Raw genomic sequence first — 17522 nt, forward strand, 5'->3', positions numbered from 1 at the left:
TGAGCAACCTGTTCCTGTCTCACCATTATCTGAGTAAAGAATTTTTACCTAATATCTAATCAAAATTCCTCTCTTATAGTTTAAAACTGTTCCCCCTTGTCCTATCACTACTTGCCCAAGTAAAAAGTTGTTCTCTGTTTTAGCCCCCTTTAAGTACTAAAAAGCTGCAACTAAAGGCCCAGAGCTTTCTTTTCTCCAGGCTCAACATCCCCAGCTCTCTCAGCCCTTCTTCATAGTATAGGTGCTCTAGCCCTCTGATCATCTTTGTAGCCCTCCTCTAGACCCGCTCTAACAGATCAACATCCTTCTTGTGCTGGGGGCCTCAGAGCTGAACACAGGGCTCCAGGTAGGGTGTTGTGAGAGCAGAGCAGAGGAGCACAATCCCTTCCCTCCACCTGTTGGCCACCCCTGTGTTGATGCAGCCCAGGATGCAGTTGGCCTTCCGGGCTTCAAGCTCACACTGCTGGCTTTTGTCAAGCTTCTCATCCACCAATACCCCCAAGTCCTTCTCTTCAGGGCTACTCTCAATGAGTTCTTCTCGCAGTCTATATATATGGGATTGCCCTCGCCCAGGTGCAGCATCTTGCACTTACACTTGTTGAACCTCATTAGGTCCACATGGGCCCAATTCTCAAGTTTGTCCAGGTCCCTTTGGATGGAATCCCTTCCTTCTGTTGTATTGACTGCACCAGTCAGCTACCATATTACATATTTTGTGCTCTCATATTAAATTTTGCATATTAACAACACAAATACGTAGCAGAAGCATTTTGCTAGCCATCACTGACCTCCAAGAGGAAGTTTATTTCAAGGTACTGGTTTTACAGACCTTACAGTAATACCACTATTTCTACTTCAGCCAAGATTGAAGAGTCAGGCAGCTTTGCTCAGAGAAAAACATTGCAAGGAAGCAAATGAATAAAATAATTGCCAAACAAAATGAGTCCTTGAGGAAAGATCTAATTAAAGCAACAGTCAGTTTCTTCATCAGCATTGTTCTTATTCTGGCAGATAATACTAAAGACTTGTCCATTGTGCATTCAAAGTCTATTGTCTATCAGTGAAGAATGTTTTTTGATATGATGCTTCTTAACTACTTGAGCTGTACAGATAAGACATAGCAAAAAGGTTCAGAACACTTGCTGAACTAGAACCCTGATGTGTATATGATGGATTGAAACTGCCAACTCTTTTTGTCTAATTCCATTGCACTGTCTGGATTAAAGAAATAAAACAGCTTAGACAATGAAAGAAAAGGACTCAGTTTGTAAGAGTAAAGTAAGTCCAGACTGTGTGTGCTACTATTTGGAAATGGAAAATAGTTTTCATAAATTACTTATAATATGGGTATCCCCTCATATATGGGTACCAGCTAAGGTACCCATAAATACCTTTATGATAGGTACTATTCAAATGCATAACAAGAGAGAAAAAAAAGCCAGAAGTTTAAATAAGTAGACAATAGAAACACAGTAAAAGCACAAAGTTATTCAGAGTGGTAGGAAAAACAACAACAGCAACAACATTAATTCTTGGATTGAGAGAGAAATCCTCATGTTCCTGTTGAACAAACTGACAATGCAAGTTAACACTTAATGGCACTCAGCAGAAGTGCATGATAGGATCTCAAACAAGCACAACAGCACTAAATCAAGGCTACTTAGTTCAAGCAATGTCAAGCATTAACAAGTTTAACTATGGGTGCAATTTCCACAACTGTTCTTATCCACAGATAGGACAGATATCTCTTCTTAATACTGAAATCCTGAACTTCTCAGGAGACTGCTCAACTGCAGCGCTGGGTGTTTCAGTGTTGTCTCTTTATTAGGAAGGTTAGGCACCCAAATAATATGTAGTTTATAAGTGATTGATAAAAGACTTTATTAATTACTTGTATATTATTCAAAATCTTAAAGCAATGTGCGATTGGAAAGAAGGTAGTAATATCTTATTACAAAATCCTTCCCATCAGAAAATGTCACTTGGTAACCTTCTACAGATTTTAGTAAGCCAAAGACTTTACAAGCCATGGGCCTTACTATAGAATAGTAGTTTTCAGATTATAACAGTTCAAGCAAAGTCCATAAATGGAAAATATTAAAAATCTGACCAACTCCCTCTCCCTGAGATATATATTTACTTGATATCTTGCCCAAAATTCTTTTTTAGTTTATATTTAAACTCAAAGCAAACAGCTTTATTATTCACCAATTAAACTTTTCACATCAGAAAAAAAATGCAGATCTTTGAAATCAGAGCTTCTCATATATCCATGCAAATTAGCAAAATGGTTTCACTGCAAAGATTACCATCACTATTTTTAGAGGACAGCTAAAACAGCTATTGGCCATCTGAAGGCTTCATTTTTGTAAGTATAACCAATAGCCATCCAGAAGTGTGGTGCATAGGTGATAAGACTAACAAATTCCACCAGCAGAAAATGATAATGCAAAATCATAGAATCATAGAATCATAGAATATCCTGAGTTGGAAGGGACCCTTAAGGATCATCAAGTCCAACTCTTGACACCGCACAGGTCTATCCAAAAGTTCAGACCATGTGCCTAAGTTCACAGTCCAATCTCTTCTTAAATTCAGACAGGCTCTGTGCAGTGACCAGTTCCCTGGGGAGCCTGTTCCAGTGTGCAACCACCCTCTCTGTGAAGAACCCCCTCCTGACGTCCAGCCTAAATTTCCCCTGCCTCAGCTTAACCCCGTCATCCATTCTTTCTATTTGGGAAATCAATTTTCATTTATATATTCCCCTTTTTCTATATGTTTATTCTTTTTTTTTTTTTTAACAGAGAAAAATGAAGAAAAAATGTTATATGTTTTTTTTTCTCACTAATATAGAGAGCAAACACACAGAAAAAAAACTCTCAAACGTTGTCAGTTTGTTACTTTTTTTTTCACAAACTTCTTTACAAAATTATGAAGTATTATTCATTTCTTGCATATGTGAAGAAGTTAGTAGCACCTCTACCACGATCATAGCAAAATGACAGATTCATTTAGCTAGAGAGAAACCATCATCTTATAAGAGTTATCAACTTGATTGATTTGAAGAGCCATTTTATAAAGCAAAATTCAGTAATTTCTACTTGACATGTTTAGGACAGATCAACTGCTTATAAATGATTTTGAGTTATTGCTGTATACAGTAATTTGCTTTTACTGGAAATTTAGCTACATCTGCAGAAACATTTAGTCCCATAAGAACACTTTGCCACATTCTTGCTACTAATCTCAAGAGCAGCTTCAGGACATTGGCTGGATGGTCATACTCAAAGAGTTGTGGTCAACAACTCTGTGTCCAGGCAAGTGGCATTCTTTAAGCATTGGTATTGGGACTGGCACTATTCTCCAATGCTGACATCTTTGTTGGTGATACGAACAGTGGGATTGAGTGCATTCTCAGAATGGTTGCCAATAACACCAAGCTGTGTGTGGCATGGTTGACATGCTGGAGGGGAGGGATGCCATCTAGAGGGACCAGAATAAGCTTGAGAAGTGGGCCTGTGAGGACAACACGTTTCAACAAGGCCAAGTGCAAGGTCCTGTACCTGGGCCATGGCAATCCCAATCACAAATACAGGCTGGGTGGAGAATGGATTGAGAGCAGCCCTGAGGAGAAGGACCTGGGGGTGTTGGTGGGTGATAAGCTTGACATGAGCTGGCAGTGTGAGCTTTTCCCAGAAAACCAAATTTATCCTGGGCTTTTCTTTATCCTGTTTTTTTATTATTTATTTATTTATTTATTTATTTTTGTTTGGTTGGTTGATTGGTTGGTTGTTTTTTTTATCCATATAAATATGATGGTGCCACAATATCCTACAACAAAACTTCCACCTTGTGAGTACAAATTCACTTTTTATTTCAGTTATATGTTAAAAGTTATTCTCTACATATCTCAGTTAAGCCATGAATGTTGCAAATGTCAAATGAATGTCCTGCTTTCTGTCGGCAAAAATATAGGTTTTATAGGGCCCGTGCACATATAGCAAACAGTTCCTTTGGAACTTGCACCTGTGTTTTAGCTGGCAGCATAATTAGGTCCCATATGGTTAATGAAATGTAACGTGTCAGTATTTTGTAGGCTGAGATTTGTCACACGGAGGTGTTGGATGTAACACCCACTCTACCAACTGTTCAAAAGTAGAAAAAACAAAATCAGTGAAAAGCTTGTATGTAAAAGAGAAATAGGAATTAGCTTTAAAGCTTTCAGTTTTTCAGGTTTTGGTGTCCATTGTCTGTCTGCATTCTAGAGGAGTTATGTCAATCAATGTACTTTTTCTCAATAATGTTTCAGAGGAAATTCATACTTGGTATCTTCTCTAAGGGCACAAACCTCTGGTTGGTGACAGAACATGTACATAAACTGCATGTCCAAGGCTTTTTCTGGCCTACGTTATCAGTAGTATCTAAATGTTCCTTACTCTCTTCTGGAGTATTGATACTCACAACACCTCCATTACACATTTGAAATGTGGGTGTTTGGAGCAAATGCTTCAAGGACACCCATGTGTGCCAATTCTCAACCTACAAAATACCAAACCATTACAAAGTCATTAAACAGGCCCCCTTGCAGATGGCTGCAGACAGGCCCACAGCAAGCTACAGAACGGGCTGTAAGTATGCCTAGAATAGCTCTGATCTAGCTGGTTGTGCTGCAACACTAGCTGATACGTTCATCTCCTCAGCGTCATATCTTATGCTGTACTTCCCAGTGGATGGATCAACTTGAGCACAACATTGTAATGGTGCAATGGTGCAACCCAGTGCAACCTGGGAGTACCTGAACCATTCTCTCCATCATGTGACATTGGCAGAGTCTCTGCAATTTCAGCAGGGCCACGTGCATAGTCTAGGGGAGCACAGAAATTGGTATCTTGTTTCCGTGTAAAGCATCCCAAACTCCCTGCTCCAGTACCCACTGCACTGTCCTGTTTCCAACACCCAATATGCTCAGGCCATGTTTTCTAGTGCTATAAATTCTGGTGATTTATTTTCACTCCCACTCCTGACTGGAGTAGTTGAATGTGGCTGAAATAAGTGACAGTACTATGTTTCCATCCCACAGGAACATGAACTAACCAAACAGCAAAGGCAGATTCACAGCACAAAGCTGAGGAGGCAATAGTCTTCTCTTTCATAGCGTAACTTAATGTGATGCACATGCCACTTCATGTGGATGGAGAGGCTTCAGCATAGCCCTGACACCGTCATAAGCAACCGTGCATGATTCAGAGGCTTCTCAGCACACCACCTCCAGGGTCAGCACCATTTATATGTCACTCCTCCTACAGGATGGTGCCTAAAGGCACCTTCTAGCCCTGCCTGAGCAGCCTGTGAACAGCTCACATAGCAGAAGCTGTCTGCATAAACTGTTCACTGAATACACATGAATAATGCATAGAGCTGTAATAAAGTCAGCTGGGGAGCAGGGAAAGAAAAGGACAATGTTAGCTGGGATGATTCAGACAGTTCTAGTTAACAGGCAAGAGGCCAGAGACAGAGGGAGGGGGAGGAAGGGCACACCATTAAGGAACATAAAAATGGGAAACAGCGGAGGAAAAGATAAATTGGTAAGTCCATAGGTCATGTAACCTTCACTTTTTCAATAAAACTGTATATCTATAGGTTGTTATAACTATAAAGATTGCACTCCTTGGTTGAATCTTACATAGCTTACAAAAAGAACCTGCTTTCCCAGCCTGTTCCACTCATTGAATAAATCAGATTTTTATTCAAAATCCATAAGGTTGAGAACCCTGAATGCATGCTCTACCAGATGCTTCCTTTTGAGCTACTTAGACATGCTGGCATTTATGATTTTGCAAAATTTTTTTATGCAAAAGCATAAATGCCTTTGAATTTGTGCACTTTAGATTCAAATATTAGCAGTCAAAATCTATCCCTCCACAGAATTTCTATCTGAGTGAACAAAACCTTCGACCCCATATCCAGTGAGACTTAAAGCATCTCCATTCCCTATTGAGTTCAGAAAGCGTGGAGGTGCCAAGAAAGAATTATCTAAATAACCCTATGCAGTGGTCTCTCATGGAAAAGATGCAAAATTAAAGAGAGAGAAATAGAGCATCTGATCCAACTTCAGCATTTATTTAGACTCCTGAATTTGAGCTAGTCTCCTTTAAGGGAAAGAAATAGGTCAGACAAATTGCCTTTGTGTATTTGAATGAAAAGAAGCAAGGTAACTTCATATCCCATGGCAGTTTTGGAAGGAAAAACAAACAAACAAACAAAACAAAACAAAACAAAACAAAAACTTTATATATATAACCATGACCGGAAAGAGAACTATGAGAATCTTATATTGGAAAGACAGTATACACGCTCAAATTCTCCTTTTGGGCACTTATCCTAAACTTTTTGAAAGTTTCTGTTGATGCGAGCAGGTTTTAGATTACATGTTTTTGTATGGTAAAGATGAAAGAGAATGAAAAAGGAAGAACTACTTACCTATGAAATGCATCCTTAACTTCTGTTCAACTCATAAAAGCAAATGAGAAGCACCTGCAAAGGTCGTCTCTGAGGCAACCAGGTGGAGAGAAGGTGGAGGGGACATGGTTTGAGCTCTCCAAGTACAATAGATATTTGATGAATAACCCTATTACAGTGTAATTGAGAACTAATTTGGGTATGAAATCTTGAAATTGATGAAGATGAAGCAGAGGAATAATTTCAATTTATATTTCCCTTTTAAGGCTTCCCTTGAAAATGAAAAAAATATCCTGTTTTCAACCTAATGACAAATCTGCAAATTCATCAGCTGTGATACTCATTAATTAAGAAAATGTAATTAAGAAAAAACAAATGTAGAACTGCTGAAGGTCTAAATGTTATTTTTAAAATGAGAATCTGGCCTTTAAATGTGAACTTTAAAAGACATCTGGACTAAAACTAGATTCACCAGGTGAATTAACTTTATAAAAAAAAAAAAAAAAGTATTAATTTCTGATAGCCATTATTTTAGCCAGGACTCAACTGCTTTGAATAGTAGTTGTGATCACATAAGGTAGAAGTTTTAGAAATATCCAAATCTGTGCATCATATCTTATTCATGCAATTATGGTTTGGCAATCTCATGTTGACTGGGAAGAGATAAGAGGGAAAAAAATTAAACATAACCAGATAAAGAAAGAAGAAAAAAAAAACACTACCAAGAAAGGTGAGATAGTAAGTCAGGTGGGCAGAAGATGGGTTATGACAAGATGGGGGCAGATAACTGTAAAAGGGAAAAATAAACCATACAAGTTTATAGGCAACCACTGTATTGGTTTGTTGATAAGGTCTGTATCAGCAGCTTGTATGCTGATCTATGGAAAAATAGTTCCCACATGACTGCAGGCTGAACAAGTAAATGAGGTAACAATTTCACTAAAAAGGGTCAAAGAAGCAGTATATGCTCTTTAGAAAGGATCTTGACAAAGCTAGAAAGATTTAGAAAATGATCTTTAGAAAATGAACTTAACATCAGGAAGGACCACTTTACAGAACTGACTGGAAAACTAAAGTTCCTTGTTTTAGCCAAAAGAAAGATTAGAACAAAAACTGCAAAGAGAACCACTGAGAACAAATGAAAATCAAGGAGTTATATGTTGGAGCATTGTGATAAGGTAATTTTGCATATCTTGATCAAAGTTCTCTCACTACTAGGGAAATTTCCCTCTTTACATGTTTAACACCACCTAGGAATTTTGTAGAAATTTATCTTAGGGGAAAAATGTTTTTAAAAAATCAAAGCTTAGGTGATGGCAGATGAGAAACATTTGACTAGATCACAACAGACAGAGGAAAAGATAATTTTTCTCATCTTTCCACTGTTTCTAGCAGTTAGCTTTGATTTTGGCTGTGGGATTCATCCAGTGAGCTGATTTACCAGCTACCCCAGTTATTATCTTTGCAACTTATCTAGTACATATTCCTCTCCCAGCAATAGCTATTCCAAATACATCATTTATCTACCATTTGACAATGTAATGGATATTATATGGAGGCTTCCACATATACCACCTGGATCAGGTATCTGGCCAGTCATAAATGCTGCCAGACAGCTCCAGAAAATAAATAAATAAATAAATAAATAAATATATAATAAAATAAAAATATAACCATCAATTAAAGGAAATCTTCACTGTGGCTTTCACCAGTCAACATATTTAGAATGATGAGTTAAATCATGTTAGTTTAAAAACAAGCATATGATTTATGAAAGGCATTGTCTCAAAAATCTGTTGCCAAGATAGATTGTAACTATTCTATTAATAACCTTTCTAATAATTTATTCAATGTACGCATGTACAATATGTATACTTATAATACTATGCATTACAGCATGGTATGCTTCCACATCATCAGGAGCCTGCAATCGCATTTTAGTAAGATGGATGTAATGTTATCCTCCATCCAGTAGCTTCCAAATTGCATGAAAGCAAAGTCTACAATTTTTGGTTTACCTCCAAGATCACTGCCTCCTGGATGATTCAAGAATCAGATAGTCAGAACTGCCCTAGAGAACACTGAAAAGTTTAAAAGATCCAGCACAGCCCTTTTGTCTTTCTTAACTTTCAGAGTAATTGCAAGTTATCTCTTGTAAATACAGGAAGTGACCCTACATATATGGATCAATGCTCCTTAATTACACAGAAACATTCTGATTTTGAAACAATGTTGATTTAATTCCTGCACTACTAATATACAGCAATAAGTTTTTGATACACAAAGATACTGACAAGAGTTGGACATAACTCTTTTCCTTGATTATGTATGAAATTAAATTCTAGTGTCTTGTAAATTCTTTCCATACCCAGGGACTTTAAACTAAAGTTTTAAACTAAAATTAGATTTAGATTATACGTAAGGTGAAAATTCTTTACACAGAGGGTGATGAGGCCATGGAACATGTTGCCCAGAGAAGTTACGGATACTCCATCCCTGGAGGTGTTCAAGGCCAGGCTAGATGGGATCCTGGACAACTTGGTCTGGTGGGTGGCATCCCTGTCCATGGCAGGGGGGTTGGAACTAGATGATCTTAAGTTTCCTTCCAACCCAAACTGTTCTGTGATTCTATTCTATGAAATAGTGACATTAAAACACTGAGTGCCTAAACAAAAGAAATAATGTGACATTTTGCTGATCCAAATATCCTGGTTTAACTACATCCACCCTATACCATTCCTTTCAAAGTGATATTTTTTAACTCCATAATACACCTCTTTGACCACCTTCCCTTTTCTCTCTCATGATATTTCTCCTCACAATCTTAATCCCTGCCACATTCCATAGTATAGCACTCATTTTGTATTTTTCTATTGATATATTTCACCATGGGTACGTCTGACAGACTGCCTCCAATATTAAAGTTCTTTCAGGTTAGTCAATCACTGTAGAAAAAAAAAAAAAAAAAAAAAATTAACTTTTTACTAACTTTTTTTAACTTTGAGTTTTTTATCTCAATACTTCATGCTGATTAATAGCATTTGTTCAATTTTCACAATTTTGATACTAGGAGAAATAAGTGAAATTGAGCAACAAAAAGCAACATTATTATAAATGATGATATTCAATCAAAAGCAAGTAAATACCTCAACAGAATATGACTGGAACTGTATTTTTGATTTCCTATATTTTCTTTCAAGTAATTAAATGTATTTTTTTATTTTTGCTACAAGATTAATATGAGTGTGAGCATATCAAATTGTGATCAACCTGACCTCAACACTTATGTTTCAAACAGTGTCAAAGTAGCAAACAACAGAAAATAAAATTATTTTCAAAAATAAAAATAAAACATTTTTTTTTTTGCCCAAGGACAGCAATGAAACATTGCCACAGTAAAACATTCTCCAGTCTTTAGACTAGAGATTCTTCCACTTTCAGAAACAGATTTTCAGAAATAAATTTTCATTTAATTTGAATTTTTTTTTGCATGGAGTAACAATGATTTTTGGTACATTTTTTCTATGTGTTTTTATATGTAGGCATAAATATAGGCATATAAGGCATAAATAACATCACCAATTATTAAAATCTAATTAATCTAATTTTTCAATCATAATATTGTGTGAAAAGCAAAGTCTCTGAACATTATATAGTTTGAATAGAAAGGAAAAAATATCTAGATTCTGAAGGAAAATTTCCACATCATATAAGAACAATTTATTCCAAGCAGAAAGTTTAAGGTCAACTCGTTGCAGTTCTTTCATTCATTTCTTCATTCTATTCTCACAGACTATGACTAATTTTCATTTTGTTCTTTATTCGGTAGCAAGAGAGATATAGGCAAAAATAGTCTTGTAACCAAGCACAACTGAACAAATATGAAAGGAAATGTGTGAAATAAAACTTATCTGCAGGAAAATAAAGTCATGTTTCTGTTACACTTGCCAGGGTATGTCCTAACAAAATGAAGGTGAATCACCTCTTTATATGCATTTATGATAAATTTAAATGGAGGAAAGCATTATTAAAAAGAAAGCACTTTGAGGAGGAGTTTGATCCTGTGCTGACCTGCTACCTCTCTAAAGAAAATGTTAACAGACTGGCTTATTTCTTAAGGCTGTGTTCAAAAGTAAATCACACTTTTTACATACTGGAGTGAAATTTATCCCTTGCCGCCCCCAATAAATTTGTTCTATTGTGTTTCAATTGTACTTTTGTGTGGTTGTGTTTTTCTAGCATATATTACCTCTTCACTCCATTCAGAGAGGCAAAACAAATAGTTTGAAATGAAAATGAAAAATATCTTTTAAATTATTAATTCATTCACCTCCAGACAAATTTTATGCTCTGACTTGCAGGGACTGACCTTGTTTCTTACTAGGAAGTCATGATCCAAATGTTACTCTAGTCAAACGGAGCATATTGACTTCAAATGGGCTTTCAATTAGGTCTTCGCACCTCAAAGATGGGAGAAGATAAAATTGTATACATGTTTCTCTGATCTATGGGAAAAACCAGAGAATGTTTTCACATGTGACATGAGGACAAAAAGTCCCTTGTGCCTTGTGGCAGACACCCAGATTTTCCCCAGTTTCTGCAACAATTTCCACTTAGTTGTGGTGCTAAATGGTTAAGCAAGAAAAGTCTCTGACAAAGCTCCAAAGTGCTCAGGTTGCATGGCACATCTGTATGCCAACCATAACCACACAAAATTCAGACACGGGCCCAAATCTCTCCAGGTGTTGACAGCAGATAAATGGGCTAAAAAGGATACCCTTCTTGTTGGTGGTGGTTTTATGTTTTTTTGTTTTGTTTTGTTTTGTTTTGATTTAATCTTTCTATTTCTGTAAGGGACAACATCTGTCATAATGTTTGGAAAGTGTCCAGAACATCAGACATCACCAAGTTTCAGATAAATACCTTGTTCAGTTTGTATTTGTCTATCCCATTATAAATACCATCTGTTCTACAATTAGAAAACATTTGTATGATGTTATTTGACTGGAGAACATATTCATCATCACGACCAGACAATGCAAATAGATCATAAGGTTCACAGAATCTGAGTTTAATATTCATTCACTGAAGTCCAGAATTATACTCCTGTAAATATGGTATAAATGGTATGAGACCTCAGGTATTAACTTAATGGTACCACCTATCTTGTCCACATCAATATAGACAATATTTCATCTTACTGATGAAATATATCATTCACCTGTTTTTATTCACATCCAGCTCCCCTGGCATTTATTACTTTTGTCTTATAGCATATCTCCAGCTTTTATTCTTGCGTCCTTATTCACTTCTTTCCAACGCACAGTGCGAAGTTCCTCTGCCATGAGATTAACATGCCATATGTTACCATCTGCTCCAAGTAGTGTCCATGTGAAGCTGCAAAAGTATTCTCACTCTGTGCACTCAGACCTCAATGTAAGCTTGACAGTTCCCAAACTGAATACATAAGCATCCCTGCTCAATAGCAGAAGTGTAAAAGTTGTTCATAACAAAAATTAGATGAGTCATCAAAAGTCCTCGGAATACACAAACTTAAACTAATGCAGCACATCACTGGAAACGTTTTTGACCATGATGTTATTCAAACACATTTGTGCAATGAAGGCTGCACACTAAACCATGCCAAAGGCATCAGCTGGCACAGAGTAGTTTCATTACATGATATGGTGTATGGTGATTTGTACATTATTATATTAAACTGCTAATATATTCATGCATCCTCACAGAAAACAGACTGAAGTTGTTTACCAGTCTTATCATGATGGAAGGATGGGTACAACAACCTGCATCTAAATTTTAACCTGTATTTTATATATATATATATATATATATACATATATATATATATATATATACACACATATTTTAGGAGGAAAATGATCCCTAAATACTTGTATCAGACCAACATCACCCCAAAAAGGCCTTTGAACATGAAGTCTGCCAGAGAAGCATACTTTGTGTGTGGGAAGGACAATCTGCTTTCTATTGGTTGTAATAAAGCCAGCAGCATCTGCTGCTGTTCAGCAATGCTGTCACCACTACTCAATCTCTTAATAACATTCTACATTCTCCAGATCATATTCTGCGCCTTCCATTTCAGGTTCATCTGTTTGAGCAGAGGTGAGATCCTAAAATTCATCACAGAATGTAATTCCAGAAAACGCATTACATTGTGGTGCCATTAGAGAGGGACTGGTAAAATTTGCTCTTAAGGCAGTATGAAATTCTAGTCACTTAGAGAAAGATGAAACCACTCAAGTCTGTCAATACAAGGGATAATGAATTCAGGCAATCTTTTCCATTTCTTCTCCCTTTAATCATACTCTTCTGAGCATTAGGCAAAAAGCTTAAGCTCTATCTCAAATAAATAAAAAGAGGGAAGCAATATAGCACATAGTTCTGATTTTCTGGACTCCTGATGGTGTGTGAAGAAGATGCAAGGAGACTTCCCTTGCTCGCTTCCAAAACCAATGACCAGATGCAGAGCAAGAAGTGGCTAAGTGGCTGCAATACTCCATGGGGTACTATAAAAAGGACAGAAATAGTGTTGATCTCAAAAAGCCAGGACAACTTGCATTCAGATATTAGCCAGAACCTCAGGTCTTCTGTTATTTGTGCTTCTGTGGCTCAGATACTACAGGAAATATTCCGGTTCAGCTACAGTTTCAAATGGTGATTTATCTCTCTTCTGTACTAAAAAGACCAGATACTTTCTTATTACACATTGATACCAATGTACTTAAAATGATCATTCCACATAAATATACTGATTGGTAGATTAATACAAATAAATAAATGCCAACTACATTAAGTTAAGGTCACTTACAAAACTCCAGAGTAAACATGTTTAATAACAAGTGGCTTTGTAGACCACACAGTCCTGTGTTTCAAACTGTTTTCAGTGGTTAATCAACAGGATGCTACTTCACCCTCAGGAATGTGAAATCACTATTAACTGAAATAAAAGTCTATGCAGTTGACAACTGCCTGGGGAAAAAAAAAATAAATAAATAATCAAATTATCAACATCTAGATATTTGATCACATCAAAGTAGTTCAAAGGCATTTGTACATAATAATAATAATAATAATAATAATAATAATAAACAATAATAATAACAACCACCTCTTACCTTCAGTATGTACAGCAGAAACATAGGTCCAGTTATAGCGCTTGACAATGTCCACCATAGCCCGTGCTTGCTGTGCATCAGATGGCACAACTCTCATAAAATACTTGAACAGAGTTTTGTCACTTAGGTCCATGCTTGTAGCAGAATAAGCAATCTGAGGTATATTGAAAAGCTGCAACAAGTTCTGTACCTGGATAGCAACTGAGCTAGAGCCAGGGCCAATGACACCAACAATAGGTTTCTTGGAGCGGAAAGATGATGAAGATCCATCCACACATCGCACCATCCCTTCCTCTTCTTCTGATGAAATAAGAGAGTCCCTTATAAACTCAATGCTCTGCTCCAGAGCCACAGCAGAATGCCAACAAGAGTCCCTTATTTCACATCCTAGCGTGATATTTGGCAACAGTGTGGGGTCCAAATTAATTCTGTCAAGGGTATGTAGCATTGCCTCCACTCTCTGAATGCCATACTGCTCTCTTACCTCTCCACATTTCCTTTCATGAACCTTGTCAACTGTTGGTTGATGGTGGACAGAGAACAGAGCTCCAATGATAATATCACCAGGCATGTGTGCTACTACCCTTCTTTCATTGGCCTGTGCAGAAACCAAAAGCCCAACGTTCCCACAGACATCTTCCTTCAATAACAGGATTGCAAGGAACAGCAAAAGGATCATTTTAGGAAATGGTTTAGGCTGGTAGAGACAACATGGTGCAACAAAAAAAAATGGAGAGCTGGTGAAAAGCAGTTAAATCTTTTAGATAAAAGGAGCAGAATGCTGATGATTAACCAGGAGTTTGTATGTATTCTCTAAGGAGTCGCCATCATCTCCAGGTAGACAGCTATGCGGAGCTGCGCACGTGATCATAATCCTCATAACCTTCAAAAATGAATAAGAGAAAGAGTTTTAAAATTATCAATAAAGTCAGCTTTGTAATCTGTTCTGAAGTTGTACTTATTCCTACTGTTGTCAATGACTGTAATACATTTCTTTCCACCATTTTCAAGTTGGAAAACTTTGTTATGCTTCAGTGTTTCACAGTCTTATGCTTGTACTTGTGCTGTTATAAATCAGTGTCTCTCTCTTTGACACTCTTGTTTAAAAACTCTTTTGTGAAACATTTTCACAAGCACAAAAGGCAGACAAGTATTACATTCCAAAGAAAGATGCTACCACATCTAATGTGTGTCTTTGAAAGCAGCCCTCTTATTTACAGGTGTTTTTTATCTCACAAATGCATACAACACACTAATGTACCTTGGGCCATGTTATCAACTACAGCACTAGGAAACTTCTACTGTTAAATAAAGCCTTTCTTGAAATATGTTAAGAAAAGAAGAATATGTCTCTTCCAAACTGAAAATGTGTTTTTTTGTAGTTGTTGTTGTTGTTTGTCACCCTCAACATGAAACCAATGATCTTTTAAAATAAGTTAAGATTAAGAAAACTGATGTCTTCATTAATATTTTTGTTCATTTCAGCAGTGAATGTTTCAGCAGAGGAACAACAGATTCTTTACAATTCTAAAACAGCAAATCAGCGTGAAATCTTTTTAACTGATTTTAAATCAGCAAAAAAATGTGGTTAATGGAACTTGAAAACATACTTGAAAATGTTCTGTACCTAACAGTGGATTTACAATAATCTGCTTCTCATTTTAAATATAATGCTTAAACAATAGTTTGATCAGGTCTTGATCATAGACCACATTAAAGTATTGTCTGTTGCTCTACTCCTACCAGTGGATCTATTGACAGTACAGAAAGTTGAGCACACTCTTAAATCTTGGAAGATGCTGAGCTAGTTAGTGAACTGCATGCCCAGTCTCATTATTGAAAAAAAAAAAAAAAAAAAAAAAAAAAAAAAGGCTGCAGAATCCTGGGGCAAAGCCTGATCTCAGTTTTACTCACATAAATCTTTCTAATGTAATAAAAAAGAATATAGGAGTTTTGATACATTTCAGATCCACAGATCCACTAGTCATTTATAATCCATTAACATAACTCTAACAGTGCTCAGATGTTGCAAAATGAAAGAAACCCTTTGCCATGGGAAATCTGCTGCTGCTGCTTCCAAGGTTCAAAATCTGGCAGGAGTTTAATCTTGAATTTACCACTTGCAGCTAGATCATTCAATACAGTACCACAATTACAATCTTCCTGATTCTACAGATGAGAGAGTGAAATCTAAAAACATTTTCCTGCTTGAGGTTAGCCTTGTTTAGTTGTTATTGTACCTTGACATCTATAGATTTTAAAGTATTTACACAGAGGAGATCATGCAATAGTTTCAGTGAGTATTCCCAAATGAAATCCAATCTTTAAAAACATTTCATAGAAATGGTCTTGTAATATCAATTGCAATATTAATAAGTTCATGTAGTATTTATTTCTAGAAATAAAAAAGTGATAATAATGAAATTGGGTTAAGACAACTGTAGAATGCTTCAACAGGTTTTTTTATTTGTTTGTTTGTGAGGAGCTGGCTTATCAATACTGTAACCCCTTGCCACTGTTGAATAACAACAGTTCAATTCAGGTTAATTACTCTCTAATTACAGAATATAACTACCACTTATGTATTCTAGTTGTTTGTTCTGTGGCTCTGAAGACGACACTGCATAATTTGTAAACAGTCTGAAAGATGAATGACAGGGCATGTCTTTGTACGATATCATAGCTATTAAATTCCTATACTTCCAAGTAATTTAATGTTTTATCACTTTATTAAAATATTTTAAATATTTATTAACTTATTAGCATTTTAACAGACATAGTACTCTGCTATTTAAAACATGGATGCTTAATTTTCTGAGCTCTTCAAATTAAAGCTACATGTACAGAGCACAACTATATTGAGATCAAATGCTAGCCTTGCCTCAGACTGTAACTGGATATACAATTTGATGTATTTTTATAACCTAGCTGCCTATGCAGCTGCATATGCACAAATAGAGAGAGACTGGGTGGGGTGGAGTGAGCTTATGACTCAAAAAGAATCCAGTCTTTATCCACCATTTTAATTCTACAGCACACATTCCGAGGATTCTGGTCAGGTTTACTGATACTGTTCTTGGACTTACATTTTTCGGTTAAACAATTTCTATATAGGGTATATGGGAAAGAGAGGGCAGGGACATTTTTATCAGCTTCACTCCAATGAACAACTGTTTGCTCTTCTCTGTCCACTGTTGTATCTATCAGTATAAAACTACAGGATAAAGAATGAAGTAAAGCTGAAGGTATCCTTTATAATTCTAGTTCAAAAATAACAGCAGATATCAGGGCTAAGGTGTTCCTAGGGCCCAAGAGCATCTTAAAAGCAGTCACATCCTTCCACTCCATGGCATCCAAGGGAAAAGAAGGGGCCAGATACTGACTGGAGTTGTTCCAGAATTAATGAACTGTCTTCTCATACCCTGCTGTACTACATTGAAATTCAATTTACTTGAGATTTTCAATGTTGTTACTAATTGCACCAAGCAAACTACTTATGTTATGTAGTATTAGGCTTAGGACTCAAAAGTATCTGAAGTCAATGTCTTCAGTGGGCTTTCATGATACGGTGAAGCAACCTGAAATTGATACAGACATGGTTAAGTGAGCCTACAAAATTACTATGGATTTGCATTTGTATAACAGAGATCTGGTTCTGTGGTCTTACTCCTGCTCTTATAATCCTAAAAATCATGGAATGGCTGAGGTGGGAAGGAACCTCTGGAGGTCATCTGGTCCATCTAACCTCATGAAAGCAAGTTCAGCTAAAGCAGGTAAATCAGAATCATGTCCATTCAGGTTTTGAATACCTCCAAGGTTGGAGACTCCACAGTTTTTCTGGGCAGCCAGTGTCTGAGCACACTGAAAATAATGAGGGGTTTTTGTTTGTTTGGTTGGTTGGTTTGGTTT

At 36.6% G+C, this 17522-nt stretch overlaps 1 protein-coding gene across 3 annotated transcripts in view; it reads right to left on the bottom strand.

Annotated features, from left to right (window-relative positions):
* The window catches only part of GRM5 (glutamate metabotropic receptor 5), a gene marked incomplete at both ends in the record, with an annotated part of 270563 nt that extends 256271 nt beyond the window's left edge, over positions 1 to 14292 (bottom strand). For all 3 annotated transcript variants that reach the window (XM_082775943.1, XM_082775942.1, XM_082775941.1), the window contains one exon: positions 13614 to 14292. In XM_082775943.1, coding sequence (XP_082632069.1) covers positions 13614 to 14292 — 679 coding nt within the window. The remainder of the gene's footprint in view (positions 1 to 13613) is intronic.
* Between the last annotated feature and the right edge of the window lie 3230 nt (positions 14293 to 17522).

Source organism: Aythya marila, assembly GCF_965140915.1.
Source record: "Aythya marila genome assembly, chromosome: 1".
In the NCBI taxonomy this organism is placed as follows: domain Eukaryota; kingdom Metazoa; phylum Chordata; class Aves; order Anseriformes; family Anatidae; genus Aythya; species Aythya marila.